We start from the raw sequence: 22,070 nt of genomic DNA, 5'->3' as shown, positions 1-22,070 counted from the left end.
TAGCGGTCAGATGTAACAATGTCCCATTTTAACATTTGAATATACACTGTACTAAACTGTACTGACACATCAGATTTGAGGCAGTGCCATGTTAGATGGCAGGGTCGGACAAGGGGTGGGTAGGAGGGACAGCTGCCCCAGGCACTGTGTTATCATGTGAGGTGGGGGGAAGGGGGCGCCACAAGGAGATGGGGGGAGGGGATTTGTGTTGGAAGGGGGAATTTGGGAGGCAACAGGGGGTAACTATTATTGTAGGAGGGAAAATTTGGGGGGAGGAAGGGTGCTAAGAGTGAGGATTTAGGGGGGTTTGTTTAGGGGGGTTTATGTAGGGGGGCGGGGGGAAGAAGATTTGTGTGAGTAGGGGTATTAGGGGGAAATTTGTGCTGGCAGGGGGGTATTTGAAGTGGGGGGATGTGTATTGGGAGGGGAAATTTTATGAGTAGAGGACTTGCGTTAGGAGGGGTGAATTTTTTTTTTGGGAGGGGGACATTTGAGCTGGGGGGATTTGGGGTATGGGAGTGCAGAGATTTGTGCTGAGGGGGGATTGCAGCAGGGGGTGGATTTGTACTGGGAGGAGGGGTAATATATGCTTAGGGGGTAAGCATGCAGATTAGTGCTATGTATGCTCGGAGTTTTTTGTGCTCATACATCTTGGTTGTGCTTGGTTGGGCTTGGCGCAGTTTGCCATGTTGGCCTTGGCTCTAGATGATCTTGTCCCATCACTGTTAGATGGTGTGCAGTGTCGTTGCTTTGTTCATGTAAAGCCTTTAGTATATTTTTAAGTCTTGTTTTTTTTCTGACCAGAACCAAAATACTACACCTTTCCACATATCCTGTAATGAATTGTAATGAAGTCCTATGACATTCTTTAGAGAGAGAAAAGAACATAGGTAGAATACATATAACTAAATGGAAACAATGTTTTAAATGTAATTATTAGTAATAAACAAAAATTACATCATGGCAATATATGGGAAAATTTTATTGCTTGGCAGAAAATCAGACACCTGCTTCTTTTCACTTGACATAGATACTATCCACTATTGGATTTATCTTCTTATTACTGCCTATAAAACAATAATTTGAAGCATTGATTCAGTACTGGGAAAGGTTTGTTCAACACCCTTGGCAAGGATGCAGAACTGAGCCCTATCCCCCACTCCTAGTGCATGCTGTAGAATGGGTGTACTGCCTTGTGCCCATTCATTGCCCCCTTGCACCAGCTATCCATAGTTGGCATTGAGTGTGCACTGCACATTTGTGGCCATTTTCTTGATTTTTACAGCTGTCAAAACAGACATAAAGCTACAGCCTACCCCAGTTTATAAACCACTGTTCTAGAGCTTGGTTGCAGGAAGGGTTACCCTCCTACTGCAGCACCCAGGGCGGCTGCCCCTCCTGCCCACACCTTGTCAAGGCCCTGCATAGATTTATCTACATTGATATTGCTGTGGCTGAGTGTACGTCAAGGCGGCTGCAGCTTAATCACAGGCTGTGTTATGGGCAAGCGCACATGGGACGGAGACACAATACCAGCTTTGGGGTCAATCATAGTCGCAACGTGAGGAGCAGAAATACAATAAACCATGTACAACAACGAGCAAATAAAAACAGAATTTGTAAGATGATTGATGAAAAGAAAAAGAATTTGTACACTACAGATATTAAAATCATGGAGCCTGCACTTAAGGTTTATTAAACCCTAACATTTTGGGACCTCATCGTATCTTCTAAATTCACAAACTGGCCAAGAACATAAAGCGGTATTAAAACTAATGTCATGACCGGTTTTCCCAGAGGAATAAACACTGAAGGTTTTTCCGACTCAAGCTCAAGCTGTCTTACGTACACACGGTCACACTAAAATCCAACCGTCAAGAACGCGGTGACGTACAACACATACGACGGGACTAGAAAAAGGAAGTTTAATACCCAGTAGCCAATAGCTTCCATCTCGTACTTACTTCAGTGCATGAGTCATTTTTGGTACGTCAGAACAGCATACAGATGAGCGATTTTCCCAATAGGAATTGGTTCCATCGGAAAAATATAGAGGATGTTCTCTTTCTAAGTCCGTCAGAATTTTCAACGTAAAAAGTCCGATGGGGCATACACACGGTCAGAATATACGATAAAAAGCTCCCGTCTGACTTTTTCTGTCTGCAAATTCCAACTGTGTGTACGGGGCATTAGAACAAACAAAAATATATGATAGTGCAGCATTACCAACCCTTAGGTCGACCATAGATCTTCTTCAATTATCTTTCCTGCAACCTGGCTGTGTTGATGGGAGAATCCCTCCCTGCCTCCTGGAACGGGAGCCATACCCACCAGGAGAACACAGTGATTACTTCTAGTGGCTATAATAGCCGCTAGCAATAATCATACATAAAATGTGACAGGCTGGTTGTACCCAAGTTGATTGATCAATCAAGTTAGGTAAATTTAGCCTGCCCATACATGATTTGAATCTTGGCCGCTCCCTGCTAAACTGGCCAAAAATCAAACGATCTATTGCCGGCTTTAGACATACTGGCTGCATTCGTTTTAGTTTTTATGTTGTTTTTTTCCTTTTAGTTTCACCTGCTGATCCAGCCAGTAAATCTGTTTTGTTTTTTCCATCTCCTTTAACAGACCAGGCTGTCCAGCAAAAGTGCCAGTAAGAAAGGCTGAGACAAGCCATCTAACATTGATAAGGGTGCTTACAATGATCACCTTTTTTTAAATTTTTAACCACCTCCGGACTGCCGAACGCCGTTATACGTCCTCACTTTGAGGACGGATATCATAACCTCCGGTATCCTCGTGTTTGGCTGGCGGTCCGCTACAAGATAAAAGTGGTCTCTGCTTATCGGAACCATCAGCAGTGGCGGAGGCGATCCGGTCCTCTCAGTGGCTGTGCATGGAGATGAGTGAAGGGAAGATGGCCTCCACCCTTCTCCATGACATTGCAGAACAGAAGCGACATCAAAACATCACTTCCGCCCATAGCTCATAAAGGGGCATTTTTTAAAATCGTTATTTTAAATGACAAATTATTTTTTTAATTTTTTTTTGCATTTTAGCGTAAATATGAGATCTGAGGTCTTTTTGACCCCAAATCTCATATTTAAGAGGTCCTGTCATGCTTTTTTACATTCTTTGTAATAGGAATAAAAGCGACACCATTTTTTGTGTAAAAATAAAAAATAAAAGGTAAAATAATTATTATTTTTTTAAATGCGTCCCATCCCACTGAGTTCACGTGCAGAAGTGAACGCATACGTGAGTAGCGCCCGCATATGAAAACGGTGGTCAAACTACACATGTGAGGTATCACCATGATCGGTAGAGCTAGAGCAATAATTCTAGCGCTAGACCTCCTCTGCAACTCAAAACATGCAACCTATAGAATTTTTTAAACGTCACCTATGGAGATTTTTAAGGGTAAAAGTTTGTCACCATTCCACGAGCGGGCACAATTTTGAAACATGACATGTTGCTTATCACTTATTTACTCTGCACATAACATTATCTTTCACAATATAAAAAAAATTGGGCTAACTTTACTGTTGTCTTATTATTAATTCAATAAAGTGTATTTTCTCCCAAAAAAAGTGCGCTTGTAAGACCGCTGAGCAAATACGGTGTGACAGAAAGTGTTGCAACGACCACCATTTTATTCTCTAGGGTGTTAGAAAAAAAGCATAATGTTTGGGGGTTCTAAGTCATTTTCTATTTAAAAAAAAAAAAAGTTTTTAACTTGTAAACAACACATCTAACAAAGTAAAACTCCTATTCCAAGAGGAAAAAAACTGTTGCTGTAACTGCTTAAAAAATGTTAGCTGGAGTTTGACTTTAACTTGTTAGTAAAGTTCATCTAAATATGCTAGGTTAGTAAATTTAACACTACCCTCTCCCCAGACTGGCATTGCTGTTGTCCAAGGGTGGCTTGGCTGCTCCTCCATCCACAATTAAATCACCCCGAAGACATAAAGTGTGTTACTGACCAGATCATCAGGTGAGAATAAAGAAGAAGAAAAAAGACAAAAATAGTTTTGGGGGGGAGGAACCAAATCCTGTTATAAAAGAGGCATTTGTATAAGGTGGTGAATGAACAGTTTGATAAGCATTCTCTGTTTTTCAGCAACCTGTTTGCCATTGGAAGATGACAAAACCCTTAAGAAAAAACCCTTTGCTGGCTACAATCGCATACATGCTTTCACCAGATGAAGCTTCTTTCTTCACTGTTCGCCCAACATCTGGATTAAGCAAAATTAATAAAATATGCCAATCTGACACCTGACTTTTGCCCTAGGTGCTCAGGCAAGAAAGACAATGCTTGTGGCAAGATCCTTGTAAAAATGATCACAAATCTGACAAGAAGAAGCTTCTATACTTTTTTGTAGCATCTTATCCTGAGATTTGGGATACTCAGCTTTCCATAAATCTCACAGAAAAGGTCACCCTCACTTAAGTGTCACGGGTGAAAGCTAAGTGTAAAGTGTAAAGGCCCGTACGCATGATCAGAAAATCGGATGCAAAATATGCCTTTCAAATCAATCGTAATCTGATGGTTAGTACACAGCTTTTGAGAGGCATTCACAACATTCATACTATATTATCCGAAAGGACAAACACAAAATGTTTTCTTGTACGATACCAGATCCTACTATTTTCATTTAAATCAGTACAGTCTTTGTCCAAAAATACAATACATACATTACATCACTTCTGCATTTTTATTCTGTCATATGAAAATTTTCTGAACTTTAGTAACCTCTTCATTTTTGATATAGAGACTAGCATGTAAAAAAATGGACGGTCATTCGCCTGATAATCTCATTGTCTGTCCGAGGTAAGTATATTTTCTGATTTTCCACCACAGATTATTTTTTACAGGTATATTATAGCAGACTAATTTCTGTTAACTGTATTATTATTATAGAAAATTAGTAGAGTGTATTGGTATTTTTTCAGCAGTTTTCATGATTAGAGAATGGACAAAAATGAATATTTATAACTTTTAAACAAAGTGAACTAAATATCTGCATGACTTTATCCAATGTACCCACAAGATGGAGACGGTGAGCTCTCTTTTACATTTGCATACAGTATGTGTATTTAGTTGTGTCAATGTGTTCCAATCTGTTAAAACCTACACATTTTAAAGTGGAGGGCCACTCTAAAAAAGAAAAATTGCATAAAAATTTTCCTAAGGTGAATTATAGGTGTATTTTAAATGATAGAGGGAGAATATCAACCAAAAATCCAGAAAAAATACATGATACAAATGTTATAAATTGAGTTGCAGTTCAGTAGCATAAATATTTGATCCCCAAGCAAAACATGACTTAGTACTTGGTGGATAAACCCTTGTTGGTCAGTCTGGTATCATGGGGTGAATGTGTCTGTTAGGTATTGGAAGGAGGCAACCAATTATCCAAAGACATTAGTGAGTACAGACTGGTGAGAGAAATCTTAGAGACTGCATACTGTTGCCATCCCTCTTATGCTAGAGTCAGCAAGTTTAAAGGGGACATTGTGTCTGGTGTCCTAAAGAGCTCAGTCTATTTAATTCCTAATTAAAGGAATTGCTCAGATTTCCAAAAGGAAGATTCATTTCCTCAGGTTGCTGCTACAAAGCTCAGTCCTTCATTTACTTGTGCAAGGACTGGGCTCATAGTTCTAAAGAAGAAAGTTCAGTGTCCTCAAACCGTTACTAATTGTTACTGGAGTACCTTACAATTACTCACTAACTATCCAAGTTTAAGTTCTCATTAAAGCATTAAAAACATACCCCTAGACTGGTTAATGAGTCTGAAGACTAATCAGAATTGTGTCCAAACAAAGAGGAATATAGGAATCCTGCTAAAATAATTATATATGGAGGACTTACCTAGTGATGCTAGGAGGGAGTAAACAAAATTGAGTATAGACAAAGGACACAAAAACAACAACAAATTACATTATCCATTCCCATGCAGAGTAACCTATCAAAATGTATTCAATAAAAACATTAGATGATCAGCTTGGAGGCACCGGGCTACCCTTTCTAAAACACTATACCACTTCCCCACCCAACATATGACCTCCCATGTACCACCCTCCCCAAAACCAACCCTATAAGAAACACCCCCACACCAAGTGTGGGTGAGCAGGGTGGGGGATGCAACCTCACAAGGAAGCTGAGCCTACCCTCTCTAATGAAAGACCCCCTATGCCTTATCAATCACCTCAACGGGAGCAGGTTGGCCCTACTGTAGATGGTGTCACACCTTAAAGCCACGGTGGGCGAATGGGGCACCTCACTACAGTGTGGTAAGACCCACCAATGCCAGACACCCACCCGCCTTAACCGCTAAAAGCAAACAACAGTGATTCATGACCCTCCAACAATCAGAGGATTGGTGCAGTTGTACATCCATAAATATCCCTGGGGATAAACTCCAAAATAAATATTACTGTGGTATCAAGTGGGTGTAGCAAACGCTACTAGTCCACTCTGAAGAATGAATCGTATGGAGCTAATAAACAGGCAGATGTTGGGAGTAACTAGTCCATGTGTAGAAATCAACAGCAATCAACAGAATATGCAGTACTGTATGGAAAGGCATATGGTAAATCCTAGTGATAGGCTTATAGGAGTACTGGGGGGACTACCACCTGATGAATACCACTGCTTGCATGTATAGGGATGGTCCCAAGTCAATTAGGTACCTCTCCACCTGTTCACAATGCAGTTGAGTGTACAGTGTCAGGTATTGTGGTGTCAGCAGTACTCACAACCCTCCGTCCATGCCTACCAGCATGTCTTTGGAGTGTTGTAGAAAACCAGAGCACCCGGAGGAAACCCAGGCAGGCACAGAGAGAACATGCATCAAATAATTAAAAAAAAAAGTCTGTATACACAGCATTCATAAACCTTTATTTTACTGATACATATAAATAAAATTTCAAACATTTAAAAATCTCATATATATACATCTATATTTTATAATATATGTAATATTTTGTGCACATAAATCTAACTGAAACATTCAGGAATAAGGTTTTTGCATAGTGATGCTTAAAAACCCATATAAAGTACATACCATAATTATAATGGTCCGGCCAGCATGTGTACTGCTAGTGGCCTCTCCTCTTCTGCAAAGGCAGAAGCTCAGGACAGAAGAGCTGCGAGGGATATTGGCCCTGTGAAAGCCACTTGGGCTGTTGCCATTATAGAGGCACTGACCATAGGAAGACAGAGCAGCCAGTTCTAATTTGCAAAACCAGGAAACATTTGTAAAATGGACCGCGGCACTCTGATGATGTCACAAAACTCGCTGCTTTATTCCACAGGGAATCACAAGATGTTGTCCCTTCCCACAATGTATAATGTGGTTCAGCCAATAGAGCTTAGTCATATTGTGTTGTATGAATAAGTGTTACATTTTGTATATTACAAAACCAGGAAATATTTGTGGTTAAAAGCAAATTGAATACAACAAACATGGCATGTGTATAAACTGAATTTCAGTATAATAATGTAAAATTTGTCAGTTACTGAACAAGCCAGCCCCCAAATGACACCACACTGGAAATGTAAAGTGAGTGCCAAGATATGGTGGAAATGGCTTTAAGCAAAGGACAAAAGTGATGATACACATTATACAAAAGCAGACAAAGGTGATGGATAGCACAGTAGCTTAGGGGTTAGCACTTCTGCCTTTAAAAAAAACAGGGTCCACAGTTCAATTCCCAATCAGCACAAGCTGCATGGAGCTTTTATGGGTTTGCACCGGGTACTCCAGTTATTCGACCACTCCAAAGGCATGCCAGTAGGCTAATTGGCTTTTCTTTCCCCCACTTCCCTCCCTTTTCTTTGCCTACCATGTCTTTTCACACCCTCCCTGCAACTACTGTCTTTCTATGTGTGTAGCTTATCCACCTAATTTGTCTTATCCCTACTTATTCAGATACAAGTCCATTGTTTGCACGTCCCCCGTAGCTGCCACGGGGGGAACCTCCTGTGGTGCATTTTGAACTGTTTGGACCTGAGGTACGGGTAAACAGCATTGCTCGTTTTTTCCCCCTATGTACATATATTTTCTTTGTTGCTAACCTAATACATTTTGTGTATTTTGTAAAATGTTTTGATATTGATCACCTGTCAATCAAATTGCAGATAATCTCCTGACGAAGTGGCATTCAGACCAATTTGATCCCCCCCCCTTTGGGGACCATTATACTAGTGATATACATGGATTGTTACCATGCATTTTAATATGTATCTGACAATATGTTGTTTTATATTCATTTTATATTAATAAACATTATTTTTTTAATCATACAATTTTAATTTATGCTGACTTAACTTGTACCGCGATAGTCCACTTCTCCCTTGCTTTGGGGGTTTGGTTGGGGACCAACCTCCTTATTTTTCTATTTCTCATGTATTGGATGATGGTTCACCCTCTTTCCCCTTCTTACTGAACTAATGGTTCTAGAGGCTATATACTTCTCCTGACTACAATGGTCATAATAAGAGAGGGTTAACATTTCCTGACTAAGGGCCCCTCCTTTACTGGAATTGACCTGTTGTCCCTGAGCCTCTGGCAGGATCCTTGATTTAAAGGTGGTGGAGCCTATGAGGCAAATGAGTTGTTGTGTACCTTGGACAGGGGGAATGTAGCAGAAGGCTGAAGTGCCTTATTCATCTTGACAATGTTTGGAAGTGTAGCACTCTCATAGTTAGGCTGTTAGATAAAGTTAGTTTTTGTCTCCTGCTGCAACCAGAGGATCAGTGATTGCTTATTTTGGTCTGCTCAGGGCTGCACTGGCTGGGAGTTTATTTGCTCCCTCCTGCCCTAGAAGAAATTTCTAGAGTTTAGGGAGGCAAAATTTAAAGGCCCAGTCTGAATATTGAGCAGGTCTGAGCCAATCCTTGTGGCGGTATGCCCAGCTGGTGGTAGAGCTGTTAAATATTTTGGAGCCTTGAGGAGGTCTTTTCTCCTTCCCTAAGGGGATGCATCACTAAGCTGAAAGGAAGAGGGAGTTGCTCACCCCTTGCACCCCTGGAACTGCGTGCTGAGCTATCTGCCAGAGACTGCACCTATGTTCAAGGGTTCCGTGAGTAGAGCCTCATATCTGTTCTGTAAGCCACTTCATGGTCCCCAGTCGTGAACCTATATACTGTCCCAGTCTAGCTTATCTGTTCTGTAAGATACTTAATGGTCCCCAGCCTTGAACCTAAAGATCGCTCCAGTCTTGCTGCATCTGACTTACCAAATATGTCATGGTGCCCAGCTGTGACTGAAAAGAAACAGTTTCCAAGCGTTTTGGAGTATTCCACACCACCCAAAATCCCTTCCCCAGTTCCTTTGAGCAATAAAATACAGAAAAAGACAAACTAGATTGATCAGAGTCAGAATGAATGAACTGTTGCTGTATACATGGCTGCCTCTGCACTGTAGTAGACAGAATCAGTTCATCTAAGCGGCTCTAAAGGGGGAATTGATATAGAAGTATACAGATATTATAGTTTGCTTATGGCTGGAGTGATTATTCAAGAGGATGCCTAACACCTGGATAGAAGTATGTAAGATAGGCTAGTAAACATTTAGGCTGCAGGCCGCTGAACAGGTGTAATTCATCAAACACTATAGTGGTGCTGGTGAAAAGGGTCATGGGTACGAAGTACAAAGTATAAAACAGGTTAGGTTGAGAAGGGAAAAAAGCCAATCTCCTGATGGTGAAGAAAAGACCCCCCTTATGGACCCCCATGTGACATGGGCCCCAATGTTCGTCTGGACTGTATTAGCCTTGACCTGAAACCACAGAAAAAGCAGGGACTTGCAATGTGAGCACCGCTAGCCACTTATGGGTTGGTGCTTTGGAGGACCAGGAGGATAGAGTAGTGTAGGGTTTTTAACCCACCATCCATACACGAGTTGGTGGACATAACAATCTGCATGGGCTAAAATGTTAGGCTCCTGGCTAGGGACCTGCTAACATCTGTACTCATGTGAGGCAGGGTCCTTAGATTGTAACTTTCTTGAGGACAGGAACTGATGTGAAAGTAAAGCATTGCATAAACGTGTACTGTACTGCTGTATTAACAGAGGTGTTAGCCAGGAAAAGCCCTATTTACTAAAGCAGGTACTTTACCCAGACAGTCAAATAGTTGCCCTGGTTAAAAGGAAAGCAACAAACAACTTTTTTAAATTAGTAAATGAGCTGTAATAGTTTAGTGGTGGATTTTGAGTGGTATTAAGGCAGGCCGTAGACAGAGCAAATTTATTTCCTGCAACCAAGGGATGCAGGAAAAACAAGTGATCGATTCCTCTATCAACACAGACAGTGTTGACAGGGGAATCCCTCCTGTCAAGCAATTGTCTTCTCTCGGGGGATAGCCAGTTATTATTGCTAGCAGCTTTAACAGCTGCTTGCAATAATCACATGTAAAATCCGGCAGGCTGGTTGTACCGAATTTGATCAATCGATCAACTTGGGTACATTTAGCCATACATGATTTGAATCTCGACCGGTTCCTTCAATCATCTATGGCTTGTTTAAGTCAACCCTTTACTGAAATATTGCGTTTAAAGTGATTAGAAAGGTAAAAAAAAACTTTCAAATGTTGTTTCCCACAGCCCCCTTAAACATTTACCTGAGCCCAATCTCAAACCAGCACTGTGCCCGTCTACAGCAGTTCTCCTCCCCGCTCTCTCCTCACAGGACATGGAGGCAGCAGCGGGAGCCACTAGTCAAATGCTAGTGCTAGTCAAATCCTATGAGGAGGGAGCAGGGGCCAGGGTCGAGCTGCGCTATGTGTGTCTGTGGACGCACACAGCTGGGCTTGAGATCAAGCTGGTACATCTGCCCCTGTAGCAAGGGGTTTGCAATGGGGTAGATAGAGAAGAGGAGGAGAAGATAGCGCCACTCCTTGTAAAACAATTGCAAAACGCAGGTAGGTATGACATGTTTATTATTGAAAAAACAACAACTTTAAGCTTTACAATCATTTTTTTTTCCAGTGGGATTGTCTTAGTTGTCTGTGTTTGAATAAACTTTTTTATTTTTATGATGCCATCCAGGTGAATTTCTAGAAAGAAGCAGCCTACAAATAAAAATAGCTTTTAACCAAGAAGTGGTGATATTGAAGGCTTTTGTGGTAGGAATTTTAAAACTTTGCCTGTAACATAGGAATGTCTTTGCCTACAATAATATTAGGGCAGTATGCCCAATGCCACCCTTGGTAGGCAAAAATGAAATCCTGTATTGCAATCACCCTGCAGGTTGTGAGGGACCAGAGAAAAGGAGGATCTGTGCTGCTCTGTGCAAAACCACTACACAGAGCAGGTAAGTATGACATGTTTGTTTTTTTAAAAGGAAAACAAAAATGATACTTTAGTTCATTTTTAAGGTTGATTTAGGTTAAAGGTTCTGTCCAGCCAAAACAAATATTCCAGTTTTTAGTAAATGTTAAATCATTTCTTACATATTATAGGAACTCTGTTAGTGACATTTGTGTGCTTGAGTTCCTTTATTGCAGCTTCCGTCCTGCCAAACAATGTACACATAAAGGGAACTCAACCCCGGAAGCTGCATCCAACAAAAGCCAAGTAGAGGTAAAAAGGACTGGTCACCAGTATTGCCTGTGGTCTCTCTACAGCTGATCTTTCCTTGCTCTGCACTGTTTGTGTACAGGCCGCCATCTTGGCAGAGGCGCTTGGCTTTTCTTTCTCATGTCAGAGGCTCTAGAAATGAAAACAGTGAGCAACACAGCAGTGACTTCAGAAAATTCTCCCTCCAGATGTGCTAACACCAATAGGAAGCAACAGTGCCTTAAAGCGGAGTTCCACCCACAAGTTAAACTTTACACGTGACAGCTTTTCGTGATAGCTTTCTAATCTCTCATGGGACATTATTTTTTCAAGTAATCGAAGGATCTTATTTGCACGGCGAATGCTGCACTTCTGCTGTACCTCGCCTCGAGGTACGTCATTTCCGGCTACTCATTGACTCCTGGGATATGAGTTTCATTAATCCCAGGAGTCAATGATCCTCCTCCGTTTGATTGTGCGCCACACTTTGGAAGATATGTGCATGCGTGAGATTGGGAGGTGCATGCTGGGGAGCCAGCGGTGTTATATTCCGGAAGAAGAGACAAGTCAGTTTTACATGACAACACTGAAAATGGGAGCACGCTCCCTGGGGAGAGCTGAGTAAGAAAAATAACATATACATTAAATAATCATATCGCTATGTATATGATTAGATGCGACCATCACATGGGGTTTAAAAAAAAAAAAAAGCTGGAACTCCATTTTAAATCTCATGCTGCAGATATATAGATGTCTGCCTGTTGGCACAGACGTGCCTAGGCACACTTACATACCAGGAAGTCATTAATATTTTTCTGAAGGAATTCAAGACAAAATGCAAACCATTCAGGTACTGCTTAGCCACAATTAACATTTCTAGATGTTCCCTATTACTGATTGAGTTCAGTTCCACTTTAGTCAAATAGAGTTAAAACCTTGTGGACTTTACTGGTACCAGAAATGGGCGGTAAAAACAAAATTGAGTAAAAAGTAATTTTATTACAAAAATGGTTTAAAAGACATTCATAAAAACATGAAATGAGTGCTAAATTGGATAATACAGGCCATACTCTCGGAGCTACAGCAATATCTAATTACCATATACTGCTAGAGGTTGACGTGTTTCACAAACACTGCTTCCTCAGGACCTCATTGTCTTGGCAGCAAAGAGCATTGGTCTATCCAAGAAAAAGAAGCACAACAATCAATAACATTTAGCTAACAAGCATCATCAGCTATATCAACATAATGTACCTATCGCTGCAGTTTAACCTATGGCTAGGCTTTGATGTACTATCTGGCACATAATAGTCGCATAATTGATAGTAAGTTTTTGTCTGGCCGGGTTATTATAATACATTTCCTCATCTAAAACCATTGTTTTACACATGCTGTTTTACAAAGAGTAGTAAAATGCTCAAATATCTTGTCACCTTCCTCAGACAGTTGTTCATGTTGGTCAGCCCCATTGTTGATATATATACCTTCTGTATCTGAATGATTAGTATCCGGAGAAATGGATACGGATTCTTATGACCCACCCCATATGACTTGGTTGTGTTGAGATGGTGTGTTGTTCTAATCTGGATATTTTTGGTACTATAGGTTGTGCTATCTATGGGAGGATTGGTTATCCGGATTTGTTGCTTGTTTTTTTATCTTGTGTTGATTTTTCCTGGGAATTACTAAGTAAGTGCTAGACTGTCTGACAGTTTCTTTCTGATGTTGGCCATGTGCTTATTGGCAGGTTAACTGTTTAACCATCTTGCTCTTCCTATGTAGGGTAATTAACCTTAACCATCCCCATCTTTAATCGGGACCTAAGGAGTGCTTGTAAGTGGACTTGATAGGTACAGTATGTTGATATAACTGATGCCTGTTATCTACATGTTATTGAATGTTGTGCTTCTTTTTCTTGGATAGGCCAATGCTCTTTGCTGCTAAGAAAATTAGGTCCCGAGGAAGCAGTGTTTGTGAAACGCGTCATCCCCTAGCAGTATATAGTAATTCGATATTGCTGTAGCTCCGAGAGTATAGCCTGTATTATCCAACTTAGCACTCATTTCATGGATGTACTGGAAATGGAGCGAGTACAAAGAAGGGCAACAAAGCTAATAAAGGGTCTGGAGGATATTAGTTATGAAGAAAGGTTACGAGCACTGAATTTATTCTCTCTGGAGAAGAGACGCTTGAGAGGGGATATGATTAAAATTTACAAATACCATACTGGTGGTGACCCCACAATAATCTTTTTTGCAGAAGGGAGACAAGACACGTGGCCACTGATTAAGATTAGAAGAAAAGAGGTTTAACCTTAAACCATGTAGAGGGTTCTTTACTGTAAGAGCATAAAGGATGTGGAATTCCTTTCCACAGGCGGTGGTCTCAGCGGGGGCATTGATAGTTTCATGAAACTATTATATAAGCATCTGAACGAACGCAACATACATGGATATACAAGGTAATACTGACATATAATCACACACATAGGTTGGACTTGATTGACTTGTGTCTTTTTTCGACCTCACCTACTATGTAACTATGTACTTATTGTTTTTATGGATGTCTTTTAAACTATTTTTGTAATAAATATACTTTTTATTCAATTTTGTTTTACCGTTCTTTTCTGGTAGCAGTAAAGTCCACAAGTTTCTAACGCTATTCTTTGACTATACTAATTACAGATGAGGTACCCATATATAGCCTGTTAAGCTTTATATTCAGTTCTACTTTAAATGTGTACTGCATAGCATACAATCATTCTTATAACAGTATACCTTTGATGTTTTTAGTTAATTTAAATCTTCAATATGTGTCATCTTTAGTTTAGCACATAATCATTAATACCAGTAATTCTATTGTTTACTAAGGCCTGACATGTCACATAATACATAATCAGGTCTGTTGAATTACAGTCATTGCCTAAGATGACTTTTTTGATTTATTTGTTGTCAACATATCTTAATCAGATCAACTCTGACATGAAACAGCACAGAAGCCCTACACGGACATTTTGTATTTCTCTATAACTTAAATCTCAGTATAAAAAGATTTGTAACTCTTCCTTTGCTGTCATTACTTCTCAAAATCAGAAGAGTAAATATAACAGGTGCGGCAATCATCATTGAAGGCACATCATGATCATCATTTTTGGGGCAGTTTTTGTTTCCCCATAGACATGCTAATCTTACACAGCCCTGCTAAAACTGCAGATGGGATGGGCAACTAATGTCTGTGGGTATCTGAAAAACACCATATAGTTCCAACCACCAAATCCATTACCGACTGCTGTTTATATGAATACTTTGTATATAAATATGGCAAATGGTTTCAAGCATAAGGGAATTCAAGAGTTTCTATAATATACAGATGCTCATTTGTGTATATTGGTAATAAAATGATTATAAAGAGTATTGCAAGAGATGCAAAGTCATTCTGCCTAAAATCAGCCGGCAAACAGAAACAGTATTTAACTTACACATAATATCCAATAAATAATACTAGATTCTTTATATTGAGTACCTGAGTGTGGGTTTGATATGAATTATTCTAATTGTGACTCTGAGAAAATATCTAAGAAACATCTAAAAGGCATTTCAGAAAATAGATCTCTACAAAGCAAACTCTGCACCAAGGATTGGTCCCAATCTGTGCGTACAATTTTTCACAGTTATATACAGTGAAATTTAGCACTGCATTATCTACAGGTATTATTATTTCCAGCTGTAGTGGTAGGAAAGCTTCTATATTACCGTTCCTCCTAACCGTTTTGGCAACCATAAAGTACACGCCCACGAGGATGCATTGATGAAGTAAAGAGCAGAGCCAAAGACAGTTGGCTCCATCGGTGATAAAGACGACAAGAAATCCCCATGACGTTGCCTTCCACAAAGTCCTCATTCATCTTTCACGTTTCTAATCTGAGATATTTCCTTCTTTATTTATATCGTTTTTTCGCCTTTTTTGAATAATAAGTGATCATGAAGACTGTGATTATGAAGATAAAACATATAAAAGCCACAAAAGCTAACAAGTATTTTCTAGTCTGAAAAAAATTACAGTCTGCACATTCAAAAATCTCTTCTATACAGGGGACAGGAGTGGCTTCGACACCTGGAAATCCATTATTGTCTATGATTTTTCTGTATAAGATCTTGGAATCTTTAGCCTCGTACTTATTTGCTACATATTTGAACAAGCCAAACTGAGGGTCCATCTTGTCGGTGAAAGCATAAGCAAAGTAGCCACGGAGATTCACTCCATCTATTAGAGTTGCTGAAAGAGATAAACATGGTATATCCATGTATTAGAATTGATTCATCTGCACGTAGTACAATATACATAAAATGTTGCTTCCATCACAATGTAGGACGACAGCATTCATGGGTCCTAACGTTCATAGATGTGTCCGTATATCTTTATAGCAATAGATTCATGTACTAGTAATGAGATGTTACAATAGTACAGGATATGATGGGGGTGGGTAAAAGATCACAAATCCACAAATATACAGCAACGTGCATAACTCCCAACTGTCCCTGGTTTGGAGCAATGTCCCTCTGTCCCTCTTTCCTTCTCATTTGTCCCTGATTTTGGTCTGATCTATACAGTTGTATATAAAATGCACTTTTTATCTTTCAAAAAGTATTTCCCAGCGCCTTTCATCGAAAATCTAAATTGTAAATTTTAAAAGCCAATATAAAGGAATAGTAGTGGTAAAAAAAAAGCCCTTGTGGGTTTAACTGATCTCTTTTTTAGGTTAATTCTCCTTTAAGGGGGCATGGCAGGGGGCTATGCCTACACACTTTTGCTAGTAGGTGTCCCTCATTCCCATCTCAAAAAGTTGGGAGGTATGCAACATGCAGCAATACCTTGTTAAAACAAAGGGTTTTAACATTCATCACACACTTTATATCTCTTCTAATGACCAGTTTTCTGGTGGCAGAATTACCACAAAGGCATAATAGGAAGATCTCTGTGGTGGCAATTTTCAAAACAGCAATATGGCCTTTCCGCAAACATACTGCTGCTTTTAAAAGAACAAATGGCACACTTATAAAGCATAGCAGAGTGTTTTGCCAATTTGCCCTCCAGTTCACTTGCTTCAATTAATAAAAGAAGAAATAAATCCGTGAGGGGGAGAGCCTGGTCACATGATCTGTCAAAGTCATGTGGCCAGCCTCTCCTCCAATCAAACAGTGCCCTTTGCAGCGACACGCAGAGAATACCCTATGGAACAATGTAAGTTTCACATTGCGTTGTGCATTTTATGGATAAGTAGCATAGATGCCAAGTGTCGTGAATTTTTTGACACAGTGTCTGTGTCCTACGTGATTCAGTACATTGAGCAGTAGATGCATATATACATATATATCCTTAAAGCTGAACTTCAGTAATTTTTTTAACTTACCATCTATTAAATCTTCTGCCCTTGTTGTTTTAACTTTGCATAGTAAAATATTTTTTTTTTCTGCCAGTAAATACCTTATACAGCCTGCTTCCTGTTTCTTGTCTGGTAAAAAGCCTAGGTCAGGCATGCCCAAAGTCTGGCCCGCGGACCAAGTGCAGCCCTTGTACCTTTTAATAAGGCCCCACTGGTAATTTGGATATATATTTCTTTTGTGGCCCCCAACGAATCCCGGGTGCTTCTCAGGACTAAGGATGAGCTTGAGCATGTTCACAACTCCACGTGCCCAATCATAGGCACTGAGACAATTCCCGGTCCGCAGCTGAAACAGATCGGGAAATGTCTTAGTGCCTGTGATTTCACTGCACACTCTCAGCTTCCTGGCGGGTTCGGGCACGTGGAGTTGTGAACATGCACAAGCTCATCCTTAGTCCTGAGCAGCGCTCAGGGATTCTTTGGGACCACAAAAGATATATATATCCAAATAACACTCCCAATCTCATCTTTAGATGACCACACACAGCCACAAAGGCAAGAGAATTCTTGTTGGGCAGTGTATTAGTGCTCGGATGAACACACTAATGCTGCGTACTCACGACCGGAATTTTCGATGTCTGGCAGACAATCCGACAGACTTTGCAGCTGAGGTCTGCTGGACTTTAAAACAAACGGACTTGGCCATACACGATCACTCCAAAAGTCAGACGGATTCAAACGTGATGACGCAGAATAAGGAAGTTCATAGCCAGTAGCTCATAACTATCCTAGCGTTGGTTTTAGTCCGTCCGTCGGACTAGCACACAGGCGAACGGATTGTCCGCTAAAAGCCAAGTCCAGGAAGGAGGAAGGGTTCTTTGAATGCGTTTTTGTTTTAATGTTTTCGTATCTTTGAAACATTGTCAGTATTATTTCTATTTTAATAAATTCATTATTAGTACGGTATCACGCTATTGTCCTCTGATTTATATGGTCCATGCTGTTATGAACTACATGAATTATTCTACACTTATGAACTAAAAATATTATAGTGCAACTATTGTTTATTGTTTATTTCAACACCATCAAATTACTGAGACTTTCACTGGTTTGCACAGTATTTGCCCTCACTATTTTTTGGGCATTCAGTATTATTACTATTGATTTTATTTTAAATTTTGTGGTGCAGTTATCTATGTTAATATAAAATATATAATAATAGTGGTTGGAGGGAAGCTTCAGAATGGAAAAGATGTTCTTATTGCAAATTATGTGAGCAGACGGCTGTACCTCTTTACATGCCAAAAATAATCCGGAGAGGCACTACAGCAGACAGTCCTCACTGAATAGAGTCTGACAATATATTAGTAAAAAAAAAATGATATGGAACTTGACAGGTGCAAATTCTTTGTACATTGACGTGCATTGATAGTCCGTTCCCCAAAAAATGGGCTGCCTAACACAGCGTATCTCAATGCTAATAAATGCATGTATAAAAGTGCCTGCGTTGTTTCATGAATGTGTATGTATCAGACATATAAAGGTTGTCTTGAATATTCCCTATTCCACACAGACTTATTCTGTACACTGCACTGTACATTCCTCTTTCCCGTGCACTGTGCTTTACATTTCACATTCACATCACTTCACTCTGTATGATGTGTTGTACTTTCTCTTTTTGGTGCTATTTATCCCCCAATCTAAAATTCTCCCTTCCCCTCATTTTCCTGCTGCTGATCTCAATTATGCATATTTTACTCACACTGATACAAATAATGTGGTTTATTTTATCTCACTGACACCAACAATGGTACCAATATGAAGCTGGGTACACACATCTGTATGTCAGTCTGTCTGACTGACTCTGTCCAAAACCAGCATCCAACCAAGTCCCGATCAGCACTCTCCGCCAATGGCGGAGAGCCACTGGCAAGTAATGCAAACATGACTTGGAAACCATTTACATTTACTTTTACTTTGCACACAGAAAAACAATACAGAAAATTCTGTTTTTTGTTTTACCTTTTAAGGCCTCATTAATATAGTGCTGCATGTAGTAGACCCGTAACTTATCTTCTAGGTGACCATCGTCAATCCCATTTGCTAGGATATATATTGGAACATCTCCATATTTGGATTTTACCCAGTTTAAGGTTTTTCTCAATCCCCATGGAACCACAGCATTATTGTGTGCTGACTGCAGAAAGGTTCTATCCATAATAAATTGCACTTCCAGACCATGGTCATATCTCGCTAGGTCCTCCACCTCCCAATGCACGAGCTCCGTTGTATAATGAGTCAAAGCAAAGAAGTCATACGTCCCTCGGATCATATGTTTCTCTTCTTTTGTAAAAGTGGGCAAGTGAAAATCGAAGACATTATGATTGTTCCTCCGGCTGTACCATTCACGCATGACTTTGGGGTAATCCCCACTGAGAAATATTGGCTCTGCTAGTCGACCAATCTCAAACTCTAAAAACCTCTCGCTGGTGTTGTTGTCATTCTTAGAAAATAGAGATGCTGGTTCTACCCAGTCTGCATGAAGAGCGATTGAAATGATCCCCTTCTGTGATTTTCTGAATTCTCGGTCATATAAATGCCACACCAATGCATGGGCCTTCAGCAGGTTGTGCCCAGCCCTTGAGGTGAGATTTCTCACGGGGGGCTCATGCATGGTTATCCACATGTTTACAAATTTTCCAAGTTCTTTAAAACAGAGTCTGGCATACTCAAGGAATGCCTGGACAGTGGTTAAATTCTCCCACGCTCCCATTTTATATAACGCAAAAGGAATTCCTTGGTGTTCAGCCATAGACTGCCATAAAGCAACTACTGGTGTAATATTGACCCGGACAAGTTCACTGAGGAAACAACGGTAGTAGTGTAGAACGGTGTGGTTAACTTGAGAAACATTCTCTTTAGAAACTACTGAGGTCCATTCCAGGGCAAAATAGAAGTGGGAGATGTGAGTTGAGCGTAGCATGGATATCTGAAGCCTAATAGATGCATAATCAGCACAATGGATTTTTCTTTTAGGAAGTTTGAGGCCTTCCACTTTTGTGAGACCATTTCCCTTTGTCCTATACATGTCCCATATGTAGACACTTGGGTCATTAAACTGGGATGGCATTGCGTCAATCTAGCAAAAGAGAGAAATAAAAAGCATTGTTAAAATTTAGTGAATCCTCATGACAAAATCCTGCCTACAGTTGCTTTAGATTAGAGATTTTCATACACTGAAACATGTAATATATCTTTTACTGTCTGATGCCTCATTGCTAGTGTTGGAAGGTGAGTGTCTGCATTGTGTGCAAATGGCTGAAATGGTTGGAAAGTATTGTCAAAATTCATCATTTTTTTCCTGCTGCTCTAGGCTGTACTCATGGGTAGTAAGAGTGAGATTGAACAGCGAATGAACCGGATAGATCTGCGTATGATGTCAGTTAACCACTGTCAGACCGGACCATTTTGCTGGCTTAAGACCAGATCACTTTTTGCGATTTGGCACTGCGTCGCTTTAACTGCCACGTGCGACGTGGCTCCCAAACAAAATTGATGTCCTTTTTTCCCACAAATAGAGCTTTCTTTTGGTGGTATTTGATCACCTCTGCGTTTTTTATTTTTTGCGCAATAAACAAAAATAGAGCGACAATTATTTTTTACTTTTTGTTATAATAAATATCCCCCAAAAATATATATATAAAAAAATTTCCCTCAGTATAGGCCGATACATATTCTTCTAGATCTTTTTGGTAAAAAAAATCGCAATAAGTGATTATTGATTGGTTTGCGCAAAAGTTATAGCGTTTACAAAATAGGGGATAGTTTTATGGCCTTTTTATTAATCTTTTTTTTTTTTTTTACTAGTAATGGCGGTGATCAGCAATTTTTATTGTGACTGCAACATTATGGCGGACACATCGGACATTTTTGACACATTTTTGGGACCATTGTCATTTATACAGCAATCACTGCTATACAAATGCAGTGATTACTGTGTAAATGACACTGGCAGTGAAGGGGTTAACCAGTGGGTGGCAGTATAGGGGTTAAGTGTTCCTAGGGGTGTGTTACTAACTGTGGGGGGCTGGGCTTTGTTTTAGTGAACACTGATCTCTGCTCCAATCACATGGAGCAGAGATCAGCGTCACTTGTTGCTAGATAGAACGCGAGCGTGCCACCGGATGGCAGGGTGGCATTTAAAACTGGGCGTACCTGTACGCCAATATGCCTGCCCGTGCCATTCTGCCGACGTACATCAGAGTGCGCCAGTCGGGAAGTGGTTAAACAAATCGACAAATTTAAAAAGGTTAGCTCCTATTTAACCATTTACTAATCTTTCAGCTTACCCTAATGAGCCCTAAGTAACGCCTTCATCTCCTTCTCCCCGAAGCTATTATTTTAATGATGATTTTTTTGTTTATTTTTATATTCCTATTATTATTATTATTAATAATAATATTTAAAAAAAATGATATTACCCTCTGACTAGCTTATTGTTTATTGTATAAGTGTACTTTGGGTTTTATATTGGTTGTACGGGTCACTTTCTGGGGCCTAGCTGTATGGGACCATTGAATATCTTTGTTATTAATCTGTTATTATACGGCTTTGTGGCTGTATTCAAAAAAGTCTCCATTTAAAATATAAATAAATATTTTTTATATATAAGCCTTTTGTGTTTTTATTGCTTTGTTTGTTACTTTTATAGTGTTGCATCAAAAAAGCACAAAATGTAAAAAATAAAAAAAACTTTAATTTATTTGTAAATAAATTTGCAATGCTTTATACCAGGATCATATTTTGGTGTAATTTTACAAATAAATATTTTAAACAAATTATAAAAAAAAAGTTCACTTCGTATCTACCATGAGACAATTTTTTAACACTGATTAAAGTTGAACATTTTTAAGTTTGTTTGTTTTTTTATTTTGTTACGATTTTTGTCTATGGATTGCTTAAAGCGGGAGTCCGCCGGGACTCCGCGTTTTTTTTTTTTTAAAAGCCAGCAGCTACAAATACTGCAGCTGCTGACTTTTAAAATAGTGACACTTACCTGTCCAGCGCGCCCGCGATGTCGGCACCCGAAGCCGATCTCTTGATCGTCTCTCGGGTGC

The 22,070-nt window shown here is 39.8% G+C and overlaps 1 protein-coding gene across 1 annotated transcript in view; it reads right to left on the bottom strand.

The window, feature by feature from the left end:
* Nucleotides 1-10,934: 10,934 nt before the first annotated feature.
* Nucleotides 10,935-22,070, bottom strand: part of KL (klotho) — a 146,166-nt gene continuing 135,030 nt past the window's right edge. Inside the window, exons 4-5 of the mRNA XM_077484115.1 lie at nt 18,976-20,092; nt 10,935-15,845 (exon numbers count right to left, since the gene is read on the bottom strand). Of these exons, the coding sequence (XP_077340241.1) occupies nt 15,508-15,845; nt 18,976-20,092 (1,455 nt within the window). The 3' untranslated portion in view covers nt 10,935-15,507. The remainder of the gene's footprint in view (nt 15,846-18,975; nt 20,093-22,070) is intronic.

Source organism: Lithobates pipiens, unplaced genomic scaffold, assembly GCF_037356315.1.
Source record: "Lithobates pipiens isolate NorthernLeopardFrog02 unplaced genomic scaffold, aLitPip1_a1.2 Scaffold_16, whole genome shotgun sequence".
Classification (NCBI taxonomy): domain Eukaryota; kingdom Metazoa; phylum Chordata; class Amphibia; order Anura; family Ranidae; genus Lithobates; species Lithobates pipiens.
This window is presented reverse-complemented; position numbering and strand designations above follow the sequence as displayed.